This window comes from Aquila chrysaetos, chromosome 13 (assembly GCF_900496995.4).
Source record: "Aquila chrysaetos chrysaetos chromosome 13, bAquChr1.4, whole genome shotgun sequence".
NCBI classification, from domain to species: domain Eukaryota; kingdom Metazoa; phylum Chordata; class Aves; order Accipitriformes; family Accipitridae; genus Aquila; species Aquila chrysaetos.
The window spans coordinates 35,889,775-35,903,230 of record NC_044016.1 but is presented as its reverse complement, the minus strand read 5'-3'; the positions used below and the strand labels follow the sequence as shown (position 1 = coordinate 35,903,230).

General features: G+C 49.6%; 1 protein-coding gene across 2 annotated transcripts in view; it reads right to left on the bottom strand.

Moving 5' to 3' along the window:
• ZMAT4 (zinc finger matrin-type 4) overlaps window positions 1-13,456 on the bottom strand; it is a 69,206-nt gene that overhangs the window by 44,033 nt on the left and 11,717 nt on the right. For both annotated transcript variants that reach the window (XM_030034708.2, XM_030034709.2), the window contains exon 2: window positions 5,829-5,930. In XM_030034708.2, coding sequence (XP_029890568.1) covers window positions 5,829-5,930 — 102 coding nt within the window. The remainder of the gene's footprint in view (window positions 1-5,828; window positions 5,931-13,456) is intronic.

Sequence of the window (13,456 nt, the reverse complement as noted above, 5' to 3'; positions counted from 1 at the left end):
TGTTATAGCAGCTTGAGGAGCAAATGTGGTGATGAATATGCAGCTCAGGGTGGAATCTGAGAGCAACTTTGCATATTTGGTAATTTTCCTGCAGGATTTTCAAGGAGAAACTTGAAAATAAATGGTAACATCTTCCTAATGGCTGTGAACACTTCTATATAGAGATGAGGACTCGGAGCTAACTAAGAAAGCTTAGCTTTTTAAATTTACGGAGCAGCTCACCAAAATGATTGATACGTCCCCTCTCAAAGACAGAGCTGGAAGGAAGCATTAAATTATGGGTGATCTAGAGAGTATCCAGCAGCAAAGAGGCTTCCCACTCCAGAGGGAGGCAAGATGCAGAAATACAGAAAAGGAAGAACTCATCTCTGGGGCACAGACTTTCAATCGCATTGCGGCAAGTACATTTTATTTTTCTTCTCCTCCTGTTTAGCAAGCTCTGTGGCACCAGCCACTTCCCAAATCACTGGTGCCCTCTGACCCTCTCCGATTCCTCCTACCCTCTTCCCTGTGCAGAGGGCAGCAGCCGTTGCTGAGCATATTAAGCAGCTGGTAAAGCAGCCACACAACCGCAAGAGCTCCTGATCGCAGGGCAGCAGCCTCGGTTATTTCTTTGCAATACCTTTGAGGGGTGAATGGCATTTGAATAGCGATGCTTTGTTGATAAAAGTTACAGGAGCCTGATGCAAGACAGAGCTGCAGGGTGCTCTGAATCTCAGCCTTTTGACAGACTCTCCCAACTCCTCAAACAGGGTTCTGCGCGAAGGTGCAGACGCTGGGTAGCTGCCTTCTGGTTCTCCCACCCACAGATGTCATTTAAAAACAACAACAACAACAACAACAAAATCAATCCCTTCGTTTCAAAGTTGTGCTTGAAAGACACACAGTCTGTGCCACCGAAGCAGAGCAAAAAGGTCGATGGCTGCGAGACGCTCCCCGTCTCCGCGGCCGGCACCGAAGATGCTGCGGGAGGAGGGTGCCGGCAGACGTGCCCTTCGCTACGCAGCCGACCCTCCGCACGGTGCCAGGAGGAGGTGGCCGAGGAAGGAAGGAGCCGCCGTGGCACAACCCGGGCATCCCCCCGCTCCACGGACGCCGCAGGAGCCGGCCGATGCCACCGACAATTAAAGAGCATCGGGAAGAGGCTGGTCCCAAGCCGGTGCAGATCAAGCGTCCCGTCTGGAAGGGGTCTGCCGGTTGTCCCCCCACACCTGACAGCGGGCAAACGAGCAAGAGAGGAGGCTTGAAATACCCTCCCTCCACCAGACAGCACCGCACGTTTGGCCACCACCTGCCTGATGCAGCCAGCGATCGCCTGGAGCGTACTGCATCACTCTGCCCTTTTTTGTGATTCTTTATCTAATCAGTCATCCCGTTTCTTCTTTGTTCCTTCCGTGGGGGGAAAGGGAGAGCCAATGCACATGAGAAATGCTTGGCACATCACAGCAGCACAGCAAGCTATTACCTAGCGGGGATTTTATCAGACATCCGTGTTTGGACGCTTTATTCCAGTAGCAGAAATGGGAAGGGAGTTTTCTGATACTTCAGGGGACAAATTAAGACATTCATTTGCTTTAAGAATTAAAATATTCAAATGCATAATCTTTCAGGCATTGACAACAACCGGTAAGATCGGTCTCATCTCTTACTTACCGCTGCGTGGAAGCTAACCGATATCTTTAAAGCAACCTCCTGTGATACTCAGCATCACAGTATGCAGAGAGCTTGTTAAGGCATTTTCTCATTTGGGCACCTGCAACTTCATTATGAGTCAATATCCCAAGGCCAGCTACTCAGATCAGCTCTACCCTAAGGTGAATCCCGGGTAGAAGAGCAGTACCTGGCAGTTTCACGGGGCTGGAAAGGAGAGCAAAGGCACAGCAGACATATCAGACAAAGCCAGAGACACAGTTGCACAAAGCACATAAAATAAGGGCAGTATTTTGCTGTACGTCAAGTTGGAAGCAAAAATGTGCTGCAAACACTCTGATTCTTTTGTCATTTTTCCTCTACACTTGCCCTTGGAAATAATACCACTTAATATTGTGCGACTGACATCAAATTATTTTTTATTCCTGGCAAAGTAGCGCAGAAGAAAAGAAGAGTTACCGGTTGATGATTTGGAGAAGGAGACAAGACAGCGATTGGAACCGACTATTCCTGTTTGGCAAGATAAAAACATCCCCCTTTCATACGCTGTTTCCCTCTATTTTCTTACAGAGAAATGTCTTATTTTGCATGCACAAAGGAGCCAAGATTTTAGTGCCTGGCACAAAGGCTGCGGATCTTATTCGGCAGCACTAGAGAGGCAGCAGATAAATTCCCTTTCTCTCTAAGCTCCAGCTCGGTAAGAGTAAGGGCACCGCTGACCAAAACAAACCACGCCACGGAGGAAGATGCAGTACCAGCACGGTCCGGGAGCTTGCGATTGCTGGTTTCCAGTATGTTCTTCTGCAGGTACCCTCACCAGCTCTGAGCGCCCAGCGCACCGCTCAGCTTGCTTCGCACACCCCTTTGCTCTGCCTCTCGGCGCGGACGGAGCCCCAAAGCCCCAGCAGCTCCCAGGGCTGCGCCAGCACCGAGGCGCACCAGTGCCCACGCTCCCCATCGGCTGGTGCCTCCTTCAGAAAACCAAAGGAAACGAACGCTCGGGAGCACGGCGGGATCCAGGCCGTGCGAGAAGCTTCCCCAGGCGGCTCTCCCGACACCAGCAAGCACGCTGAGCGGGGTGGAAACGCTGAACTGTTTTGATTAAGCTGCATGTACCGTACCAGTATGGAATTTCTATTTTGCAGTGTTTCGCTTTTCCCCATAAAGTTCAAGTCAATTCAAAATGAAAAGTTTTGCTCTGTGCAAAAAGCTCAGTTATGTTGTGGTTTTATTGTGTGCTTTGATATTGACGGTATTTTTTTTCAATCAAAAAGCTGAAACAAAGCAACTTCAGAAGATTAAAAGAAAATTTGTTTGCATAAAATTTAGACTTCTGAAGTTGGTATTTTTCCCTATGAAAAGAATCAGTTTTGACCAGAGAGTGCTTTTTAAAAGAAAGAAGAAGAAAAAAAAAAAAAAAAAAAAAAGGTGTGAGAGTTGTGACCAGCTACTTTTTTAATCAGGAAGAAACAGTGAATTTTACATTCCTGCTATTAACTAATTGGCTTGCAGCAAGGGCTGGCAGTCTCGGGCAGGATGGAGCTCAGGTACATTCAACACCACAGTTTTGTACAAGAACAGTGTGTTGCAAATCCTGATGTTATAAAAGTGAACATTCTGACCATAGACTTGATCTGCTCATCTCTCCAGGGAAGAGAAACACCTTCGAAGCAGGTGCCTGGCAGAAAGAACAGCCCTCTCCATTTGCAGGGCAGATGCTCAGACCAAACTCCTAATGAAACAGCATCAGAGCAAGAATTGTTTGCAGAAATTATTCTCCGATAATTTTCCATGATTAACGTACGTGGGGAAATCGCATACTGCTTGGCCAGCGTCTGACTAGAAAAAGAGGCCAAGTTCTCCTAACAAGTGACTCACTACAAATTATTTGCTCAGGTCTCTCGAAACCCCATCCAGCTCGCATCGGGAAGGAGCCAGCAGCGCTGCGGAGCTGTTTTCCGTCCACATTTGCAGTCAAAGCACACGGACTCGGGAACCTCCCCCGCAAGACTCGATGCTGCACCGAGCTGCCGGCAGCCCGAAGGCTTCGCGCATCGGCCGCGCAGAGGAAAACGTCGAGGGCACGGCTCTTCTGCGCCCAGCGAGGGCTCCTGCCTGTCACCCAGCACCACCTTCCCCGTAAAACCTCGGGGCAGATCTTCAGCCCTCTCACCGCGTCCGCGGGTTTCTCGGGACCGGGGAACGAGGAGAACGTGCGGCACGCTCCAGAGCGGTGACCGGGACAGACGGTCCAAAGCGCCGAGCCCCCCCGACGAGAGCAGAGGCTGCTGCGGGGACACGGCCAAGCGCGGCACAGAGGCACCTTCAGCCTGCGGGACCACCAGAGGAGACCCCCGGCCGGGGCCGGACCAGCCCCCCCTGCCCGGTTCGCTCTCTCCATCTCTTTGCTTCGCGTTATGCAACCCAGCGGGCAAGGTTAGGTAATAACATTATTGTGCCGAATGTCTACAGCGTCTGCTGGGATTTCACAGGGGATGACAAATGAGCACACCACCTCACGCTAGAAATACACAACAGAAAACCGTGTTGTTTCCACATTTCAAAAACATCTGCTGTGAATTAATGATTCAGCTCATACCTACAATTACAGGCGCGGGAGAAAAGAGATTGGCTGAGCACCCCGTCGCTCACCAGTCGCTACTCCTGTTTCTGCGGCAATGCTTCTGCCTCCTGTAGACAAGATTTGGCATCCGCATTGCCCATTATCAAGATCTGGAAGGTGTCCCTAAAACTGCAGCCTGAGACTTCACAGCGGCTGCCAGGGATCTGTGCTGCACACCGAGGGCAGCCAGGGGAGCGTTTACAGGAGGTGTCTTAAGAAATTCACCAAAACAGACACGTAAGGTGCCTTACAAGTAAACGTGCGTTATTGTTCACATTGTTTACTAATGTCGCACAGCATCCTTGGATACCGTACGTTAATTAAGCTTCTTGCATGTCTCCGCTAGCCACGCTGAGACAAACGTCTCCCCCGTATACCCATTGCACATCAATAAACACTCGAATCAGAGCAAAAGTTGGGGAAAACCTCATCTTCCAGGCCTCTTAGCACAGATTCTGATTTTCTTGAAACACTACAGACACCGATAGTCTCTGCGTATCCAAAAGCAGGTGGAAAAGGCAGCTAAGCCACACAGCCCCCGTGAGTGCAGAAGTCCCTCATCGCCAGCCTCTCCACAAGCATCGCCGCTTCTCCTGGAGTCCTCCAGGAGAGGCTGGACCGTATCACAAGTCCTTGCTCCGCACGGCACTGACCGCACAGCCAGGCATCGCTGGGGGAGGACGGTCCTCTGCTCCCTACACAGCTAATACCATGCAAAGGGTGCCTGACTGCACTCCAACCCCTTGTGCACAACCATCACGCAAAGTGACCCTGCGCCCTCCTCTTCATCGGGACACGAATGAGAAAATTGCTGTTTTCCTGTTGGGTTAACGCCGAGGCAGCCCCTCACCGCGACGAGGATTTACGCCGCGCCGCTGCAGAACTGCTCGGTGCACGTTTCCCACACCCCGGGGAGCAGGTGCCGAGACACGGAGAGGCAGTGGGTTTCCTTTCTCGAAGAATTTCACAGCAGCGTATCCCTCAGTAATTTCCTCCCTTGTTTAATAAGAATTTATTTAATTTTGTTTTGAAGATATGCAGTGCTGTTAATTGCTGTTCTAACATGTCTCTAATAATATATCCGTTCTAATTGTTTATTGCTTGCCTACCTCTTAAGTGCTTAAATACATTCACAAATACTAATCTATTCTCTGCACAGTCAGTGATTCCTACTCAGGAAACCATAGTGCAGCAGTTTTAATATTAAAACTTGAGTTCGTTTTGCTGAACTGTTAATTGATCTCCTCGCTAACTATATTTCTTTGAAAACTAGCTTTCGGTCCTGTTCAAATTGCAGCCTGACTTTGCAAATTTAGACAGAAGAAAAAAACAGACATGCAGCAGACAACGTTGCAATGACATCATTTACAGAATAAGACGCCACCAGTAAAGATAGCCTTTCGAATCTTGAGTTTTCAGGGAGGAACATTAAATGCTGGTGTTGCTGCTCCCTGGGAATGCAGCGGCTGATGCCGCCCTGTAAAATACGCAGCTGAAAAGGCAGCGACAGAGGAGTTACAAACTGACAGAGCCGAGTTACCAAAGAGCATCCTACCTCGTAATGGGCCACGCGCTGGGACTCAGATATTAGCTGAGCGCTGCACACTTTGCAGTAACTTTCAGTGAATAATTCCTGGTCGATGTCGGACGATTTCATCTGTTCACGACAGAGAGAAGAGACAACAAGCAGAATCAGTTACAAAAGGCAGGCAGGACAGGGCATGTTTGATGAGGGTCCCTACAGAGACACGGGCAAAGCAACGCTTGAGTCGAGCGGTTCTCGTCGCCGCGAGGGAACGAAACCAACTTTACACGGGTGCGAACGCGAAACACAGACGGTCCCCACCGCAACGCCAACATCTACGATTCGGAGTCCCCGGGTTTACACACAACCAGCCCGTGCCGAGCATTCGGTCCTCGCCCCACAGCAGCCCCCAGGCACTGCTGGAGACCAGCGGTGTTTCCCCTGGCCCCGCGTCCCCACCTGCACCCAAAGAGCACCCGACCCGCTGAACACCCTCGGCCGCAGACACGGCACGGATTCCCGTGCTGCTCTGCACTTGTATTTCACGTGTGAGCTACAGCTGTAAACGGCTGTTCTTCTCCATTACCTTTCATATCTAGAAATACCATGTACATAACCAGCTGTAGCATATATCACTCATGGCTCGAAACACGCTTAACCATTTGTTATACAATATGGAAGAGCCGATAAAGAGTTTTCTATAAAACACAAACATCATTACAACCTGCAGTAAGGCGGTTTTAAGCTGGAAGGGTGCTCTGCTATATTTCTCAATTTAGACATGGAAGGAAATTGCTTGAGTGATTTACTGGGCTGTGCTGTTCTCAAGCAGCTGTTTAAATATTCGTGCGTTCCCCACACCTTCCAACAAGGACACTTGCACTTACAAAAACAGCTCGCCGAGTGATCTGGTTCACAGGAATACTTTAGTTCTCTGTTCACACCTTCCTCGTTATGCAAGCAATTGCAGGTATCCAACTCTGAATTGATAACCAAGGTGCATATCAGGAAGGTTGAAGCTTTCAAAAGACTGAACCCAGGCAGAGCCAGAAAACACCAGAAGTAGCTTCATAGACAGGATAGTTAAAAACAAAAAAAAACCCCAGTACGATTCAAGAGGGAAAATAAAGGCCAGTTCCTTCTGACTAATGCCACGATAAAGTCTATTAATTCACAATTATAACAAACCTGGGCATAATGAAGACTGATAATACAGTTTTTATAGAGTTTATTCCACTGATTAGGAAGAAAAACAACATGGAAATGAAAAAGTTATGAGATCTCATTAGGACAAAAACAATCGGGTGCAGAAAGACCTGTCATTGCTGGGCTGCGCAGCGGAGCTCGGGGCAGCACTCGCTCCGCCTCGGGGCTGGGGACGTCTCAGACCCCCCCAGACGCCGTCCTGGGCCGACAGTGCTGGATCCTTTGGGCTCGGGGAATGAGGCTTTCTGTGCACGTCTGCCTGCCAGCCCGCAGCAAGAGCTGCTGCACTCGAGGTGGTTGCACCGAACCCCCAAACGTATTGCAGTCTCACAAGCATTAAGATCCCTGCACGTTTTATGAAAACGAGCAGCTGAGTCGACACCAGACGCTCCCAGCCTGGAGAGACCAACTCGCCCCCAGCTCCAGGAAAAGGTTTATTCGGGTATTCATGGTCTACCAGACAAAAGACACAAATCTCAGAGCTCCTCTCCTGGTGCCCTTGCTCTCTGATTCTGCAGACACTTGCTTGTTTTCTCTTGCTATCTGCCTAGGTCTAATCTTCATTTACTCTGTCTAGAGAATGCTGCATTAAGAAACTTTCAAAGACACCAAAAGACCCTTTTAGGAGTACAAGAAGCGTTGCAAAATTGCATCAAAGGCAAAATAAAGCGGGGGGAAGAAATCTCACTTAAATATAGCAGATTGACACAAAGCAAACCAAAGAATCTCATTAAACCTCAATCCAGCAACCAAGACAGAGGCAGGTAATATTGCCTTATTTGCATGCAGTTTGCCATGCCCACAGTATAAACTCTCATTGCAAAAATCAGAGTAAATCAAAAGCTGCTCAGTATTAGCTTAGCCCTTCATGCTCTGATAACAGATCCCAAGTCTATTCTGCCTCTAACATATGTGCATACAAATGGAGTTGTCTGTCCCCCCTCTATAGCAGCAGGGGCTAAACAGGCTTATCCAGGAACAGGATTTAACGTCTTTTCTCTAAGCAGTAACTTCTGATACAGGTATAGGATTTGTTAGCCTCAATATTGCCTGTTAGGTTTTATATGCCATTGTTACTACACAAGGATGTAATGCATCACAACAGGTCAATACAGTTATTATGCTGACAATGTGAATGTTACGCAGCATGATTCATGTATAACTATTCAAGTTACCTAATAAAGTCCCTCTGGAATGGCAGACCCGCAAGTAATGAATGCATCGAGAGCACAGTTACAGACTACGCGCGACAGGAGCGTCCCCAGTGCGCCGTCCCTGCAGGTGACTCGAGTACCGGCCGGTCCCACCCTGCTGTACGAGGCCACGGAAAGCAGAGTTTTAACGAACAGTAAATTCCCACCACAACACAGCTCGTCCCCTTTGGCAGCAGCACCCAAGCCCCGCTGCTGCCCCGGGCCCTTGGCTAAGGTCACTTGGCAGCTCTCAGCCAGTGCTGGCATCTGGCAACGACTCTGCTTTGACTCGGGAGCACAAGCTGCACTCGTCGAAATGCCAGCACCCGCGGGGTCCCACCGAGGGCTGACTCGGTCCCTCGCTCGCTTCAGCTCAGGCTCTTTTTTACTGCAACTGCCTTTTCCTACCACCACGCACCGTCTGACCCGATCCACACCTTTCCCACCGGACCAGCCTTCAGCCGCGTGTGCCCGGTGCCCCCAGCGCATCTCCCGAAAGAAGAGCGTCTCTCGCCACGTCCCTTCCCTTACCGGCAGAGCAAAACCCGTAGCCGTGACTTGGGGCAACAACTGCTTCGCTCCCATCCTCCTGCCCCGCTCCCAGAACTAGATGCAACCCTCCCTGCCGGCGGGACCACGCTGCTCGGCCGTCACCCGAGCATCTCGGCAAGGAGCAGCTCTGGGCTGCCTTCGCCCCGCTCTCCGCAGCGGGACAGCCAGGCACCAGGTCGCTTGGACCTCCTCAAGCACCTTGTCGGGTCCCACTGCCGTCTCTGGGTCGTCACGCTCTCCTTCAACCGCTGGCAGAAGGACGGGGCGACCCTGCTCCCCCCCGGTGCTGTTTGGGGACCAGGTCTTTTTCTTTGGGTTCAAGCACTGGATGCGCAAGTGAGCGGTGATGCTGCAGGAGATCACGGTTCCCCGAAAGCTCTCTGTGCTCCCAGGAAGAGCAGCAAGCCCAGGATTGCTAAAGCTCGCGGGACGGCAGAGTCCCCTTTTCAGGGAGCAGAAATGTAACTGAGTGTCCTCCTCATACTTAGGATCCTGGCAGAGGGTTTCACTGCTTGGTTTTGCATGCATTGCTTTTTAATAGTGATGAAAAGGACAGCAAGGCAGAGGAGTGAGGGATGGGGATTAGGCGGAACAGGAGAATAAATGGAAGCAAAGCCTCCTTCATGCTTTTGCATGAATATATTAGGCTAAACAGTAGAGAGGATTCAAGCATATGTAAGCTTGGCTACTTAAAATAATTAGAAAGCTCTGGTAACAATAACTGCTTTGGGCAAAATTTATTACAAAGGGTTTGACAAAAATAATAGATTCACCTTAGCAAGGAAGATTTCCACACGAGCAATCCACTACCAGCACCCATTTATACAACGCACCCTTGCAAAGCTGCCACTAAAACCTAGACAGCCTGAGAACAAGTTTAAACTCAAGTACCAGCTATTGACTTGAGAAAACAGACTTTTACCTGTCCCAAATAAATGCAAGAGAAGAGCAAAAGTCTATTCCCCTCCTCAGTAGCCTCCGAATTGTCTCTCTGTTGCTGGAGAGCCCCCATACAGGCTTACTGCCCAGAGTCCCTCCCTGAGGACAGACACCTTAAACTCAGCTGGTGCAACCTGCTGGCTCTGAATAGAACTTTTATGTTTGGTGGCGGTTAGCTGGTTCCTTTGCTTTTCTTAAAACAGGTTTTTTTTCTCTACTCTTCTATTTTCCTTTCTAAGATAACACGCTAGAGCAGTACATCAAAAGGATGTCAAGGTAATATGCAGTGAAATGAATGCATGCACACGCATCTCCACGCCATGTGTTTTAAAAGCAGGCTCTCTCACTGCCACGGTCCCCACGGTGCCACCGGCTGGTCTTGCACGCAGACCACAGGAAAGGTGCAGGGCTGGTATTTCCCTGGTGATCTATGCGGAGACCCTGTTAACGATGCACAAACCAAACGAGGGACCTGTCTGCTTTCTACAAAGGGACTGGTACAGAGATGCTGTAACCGCAGCGAGGCAACCGCAGGTGGCCGGCTGATGGCATCTGTGCATAACTGCAAGGGCTCCCCTCTGCAGCAAGAGGCAGGCTCCAGCCATGAAGCCCTGGGAAAAGGAAAACAGCTTTGTTGTGTGGGTACCTGACCTAAAAACAGTGCTTTACTCCCGCTCCAGAAAAGCTCCCTTTTTCCCCCCCATTTTGTCTTGTCTCAGATACATTCTGCAGTATCGCTTTGTGGGTCAATCCTAGCAGTGATTTATTAACTTCTTCTGCCTGCAAGTATCATAAAGGGAGTTCATAAGCAATTCCTATTTATATATTTCTAATCACTTAATTCTACTCCGACTCTCCCTGCCTACAAGTGCCTAAACAGCTCCTAGAACTGACTAGCCTTTGGCTGATCCTCACTACGCAGCTCGTCTTTGTCAAAAAGCAGAGTGGAAAGGAGGGATTTTCTCCACGGCCAGCCATCAGCCTTCAGCGTGTCCACCACTGTAAAGTACCGCGCGCTTCCAGGACGCCCGAGAAGAACTGCAGATGCTGAGCAAGGAGGGACATGTTCCCTGCACGCTCTCAGAGGCTTTTCTTGCTGAGAGTTGAAGAATTAATGTGTGACTGGCAGCCTTAGCAGCAGAACTGAGACCGTTCCGCTGAGCAGAAGCACTTGGTCTGCACATCAGGGTCTAAATATCAAAACTCTTGGTCTTCTCCTCCTCAGGTGGGGCACGAACGGTGGGGCCTCCACCACAAACACCGATCCCTTTGTCTCCTTTCAGTGGGGTTTATTATTGCCTCTTGTGCTGGCATTCAAATGTCGAGGTCCCCCTCCCCGCTTGAGATCACTAACCTCTGCACATATCAGCTCAGCATCTCCAGGAATGGCAAACTGTGTCATAAGAGACTTCATTTTAAATACCTTGTGCCATATGGCTACGATTCTTCTCAGCAGTTTCAGTGACTATAACAGCTTAATGAAAATCAATTTGATGGGGCTGACTCCAGTTTTTGGCAACTGCTAGAAAGATGCTAACTAAGTTGCATTAAATTCTAGAGGACAGCAACGCACATATTAACATCAGAGACATATTCAAAGCCAAATTCCTTTTTAAGGATATGCTTTGCACCAGCTGAATCCCACCGGACACGGACACATGCTGAACGTATACCTGTCACAAAGAAGAGAGGTGGAAGTGCACCTGCAATAAATGCTTTTCCAATCCAGACCCAGCCAGGACAGTAAAACTTCTACAGGACCTCAGGGCTAGAACACCAGCTGGACGGGTGCGAGTTGCAGCAGCCCTTTGCCGTTGCGACAGCCCTTGGGGTCCTCACTCACGAGGCAGGAGCAGAAGCACAGTCTGCAGTCACTGCTAGCAAATACTTCCCATCATGTTTCTGATAAATACTGTTGTAATCTGCTTTCCGGCAATCTTCCCTCAGCAAGCCGCTTCTATTTTTATTGTTGTATACCCCCTGTTATCAAGTTCATCGACCCCTTTTTTTGAGCAATGAGCTCAGTGAATAGGAAAAGAAGTTCTTTTAATAACGGGAAATTCACAACTGGTAGCAAGAGTTCCAGAGTACATGACAAACGTGAACAAGACAGAGTTTTTCCAATTCCAAGTTCTGCCTTTTATATCACTTCACAGACTAACCTTGGTATTGTTCACTGTCAATTATTTCTGTATTTCAACAATAAGCAGAAAACCATGAAAACCCTGAGAAGCTGCAGACAACTTCGTGTCATTTCAGGGTAGGGAGTTTGAAAACGCAGAACCATCCCTCGCCTAACCAGCCTGTTGTCAGAAGCAGACGGCTTGCAGCTTTTCCAAACGCTCCTCCTGCGCTACTTGCAAGCACCCGCGCCGGCAGATCCCACGGCACTTAGAGCAACAGCTCAGGAGGGGACGTGTTAAATGGAGACGGCAAATGAAGGATCTAAATCTGAGACCAGAGCTAAGTCCCCGGGTAACCGCTGTCTAAACTTTACAACACATGCCTCAGGTACAAGTATAAAAGTTACAGGCAGACATCCCAGAAGTTGCTGACTCAGCTGCTGCGACCGCAGAGCCGCACACCCAACCTCTTCCTCACCCAGCCGAGGCCCCGCAGACCCAGAGGACTCGGAGCAGAAGGCGGCAACGACCTGTGCAACACGTCCAAAGGCGAGCGGGAGAGCTGAGCCCGTCTGCCCAGCTTCGGGCACTGCCTCGCCGCGCTCCGCCGAAAGCACCGGCACCTGCGGGAAGGAAACTCCTTCCCACCGTCCCCGCTGGCCATGCCTCCCGCTGGTTGCTTCCAGCTACGTTCCTGCCTTTCTGATTGAACTTCTTTTAAATTTTTTTAAAATCACTGCTTCTCAGTGCCAAATTTCCATGCCAGCCTACCCCAAACACCGCTACCAGGTTTAGGAGAGCATCCCCCAAGCTATCCTGTGTGCAGGGCTGCTCTCCCCGACACAGCTCAGACCCACTTCCCTGCCTGCAATGATGCTGGGGCAAACGCACTCCCACGTGTGCACGGACCCAGAATCGTCAGCCGATACAAGAAAAACTGCCTCTGCACCAGCATATCTGAGACCTTGGGGCGCATCAGCCCCGCAGCCTGGCCCACCCGTGGTGTTGGGCACACGCCAGCGTGCTTCGCCCTGTGCCAGGGCTGCCCCGCGGAGGTGTTCGATCACCTTGCCACCGAGGTGCTCGTTCGGATCACCTCCTTGTTGTGATGCACCAGGAATTTCTGCACAGGTTCATTTTTCCTATTGTACAATCAAGGACAAGGAGCGCTATTATGATAAAGCACTGACTTCAGCAGCTCGGTTTCTTCCAGTTAAGGGGAAAGAAAAAAATTGTGGTCCCTTATCCAATTTACTCTCAAGGGCCTTAATCACCTTTCCCAGAATTAACAGCTTCCGAAACCTCCGTATTGGAGCACTAGAGAAGTGGCAACTGAGCATGTGCATGAATGCCAAATGCAAATAAGAAGCCAAAAATTAAATGTCCTGATTTTCATGTTATGAATTATTTGCGGCTTTTGCTGCTGTCACTCTCCCATGGATTAACATCTCGTGTAACACTTCCTGTTTTCTTCTGTTGTTTAATTTGTCTTGCAATAAAAAAAAAAAGTCTTTACTAATAATTAATGTGCTTTCAGCAACTCTGTCACTGCACTTACAACAAAGCATCTGAAGAAATGCAAAATACTGCCTTTTGAAGTGCCTTATTTCCTAGCACTATCAGCATGATGGATGGTTGAGCCTGT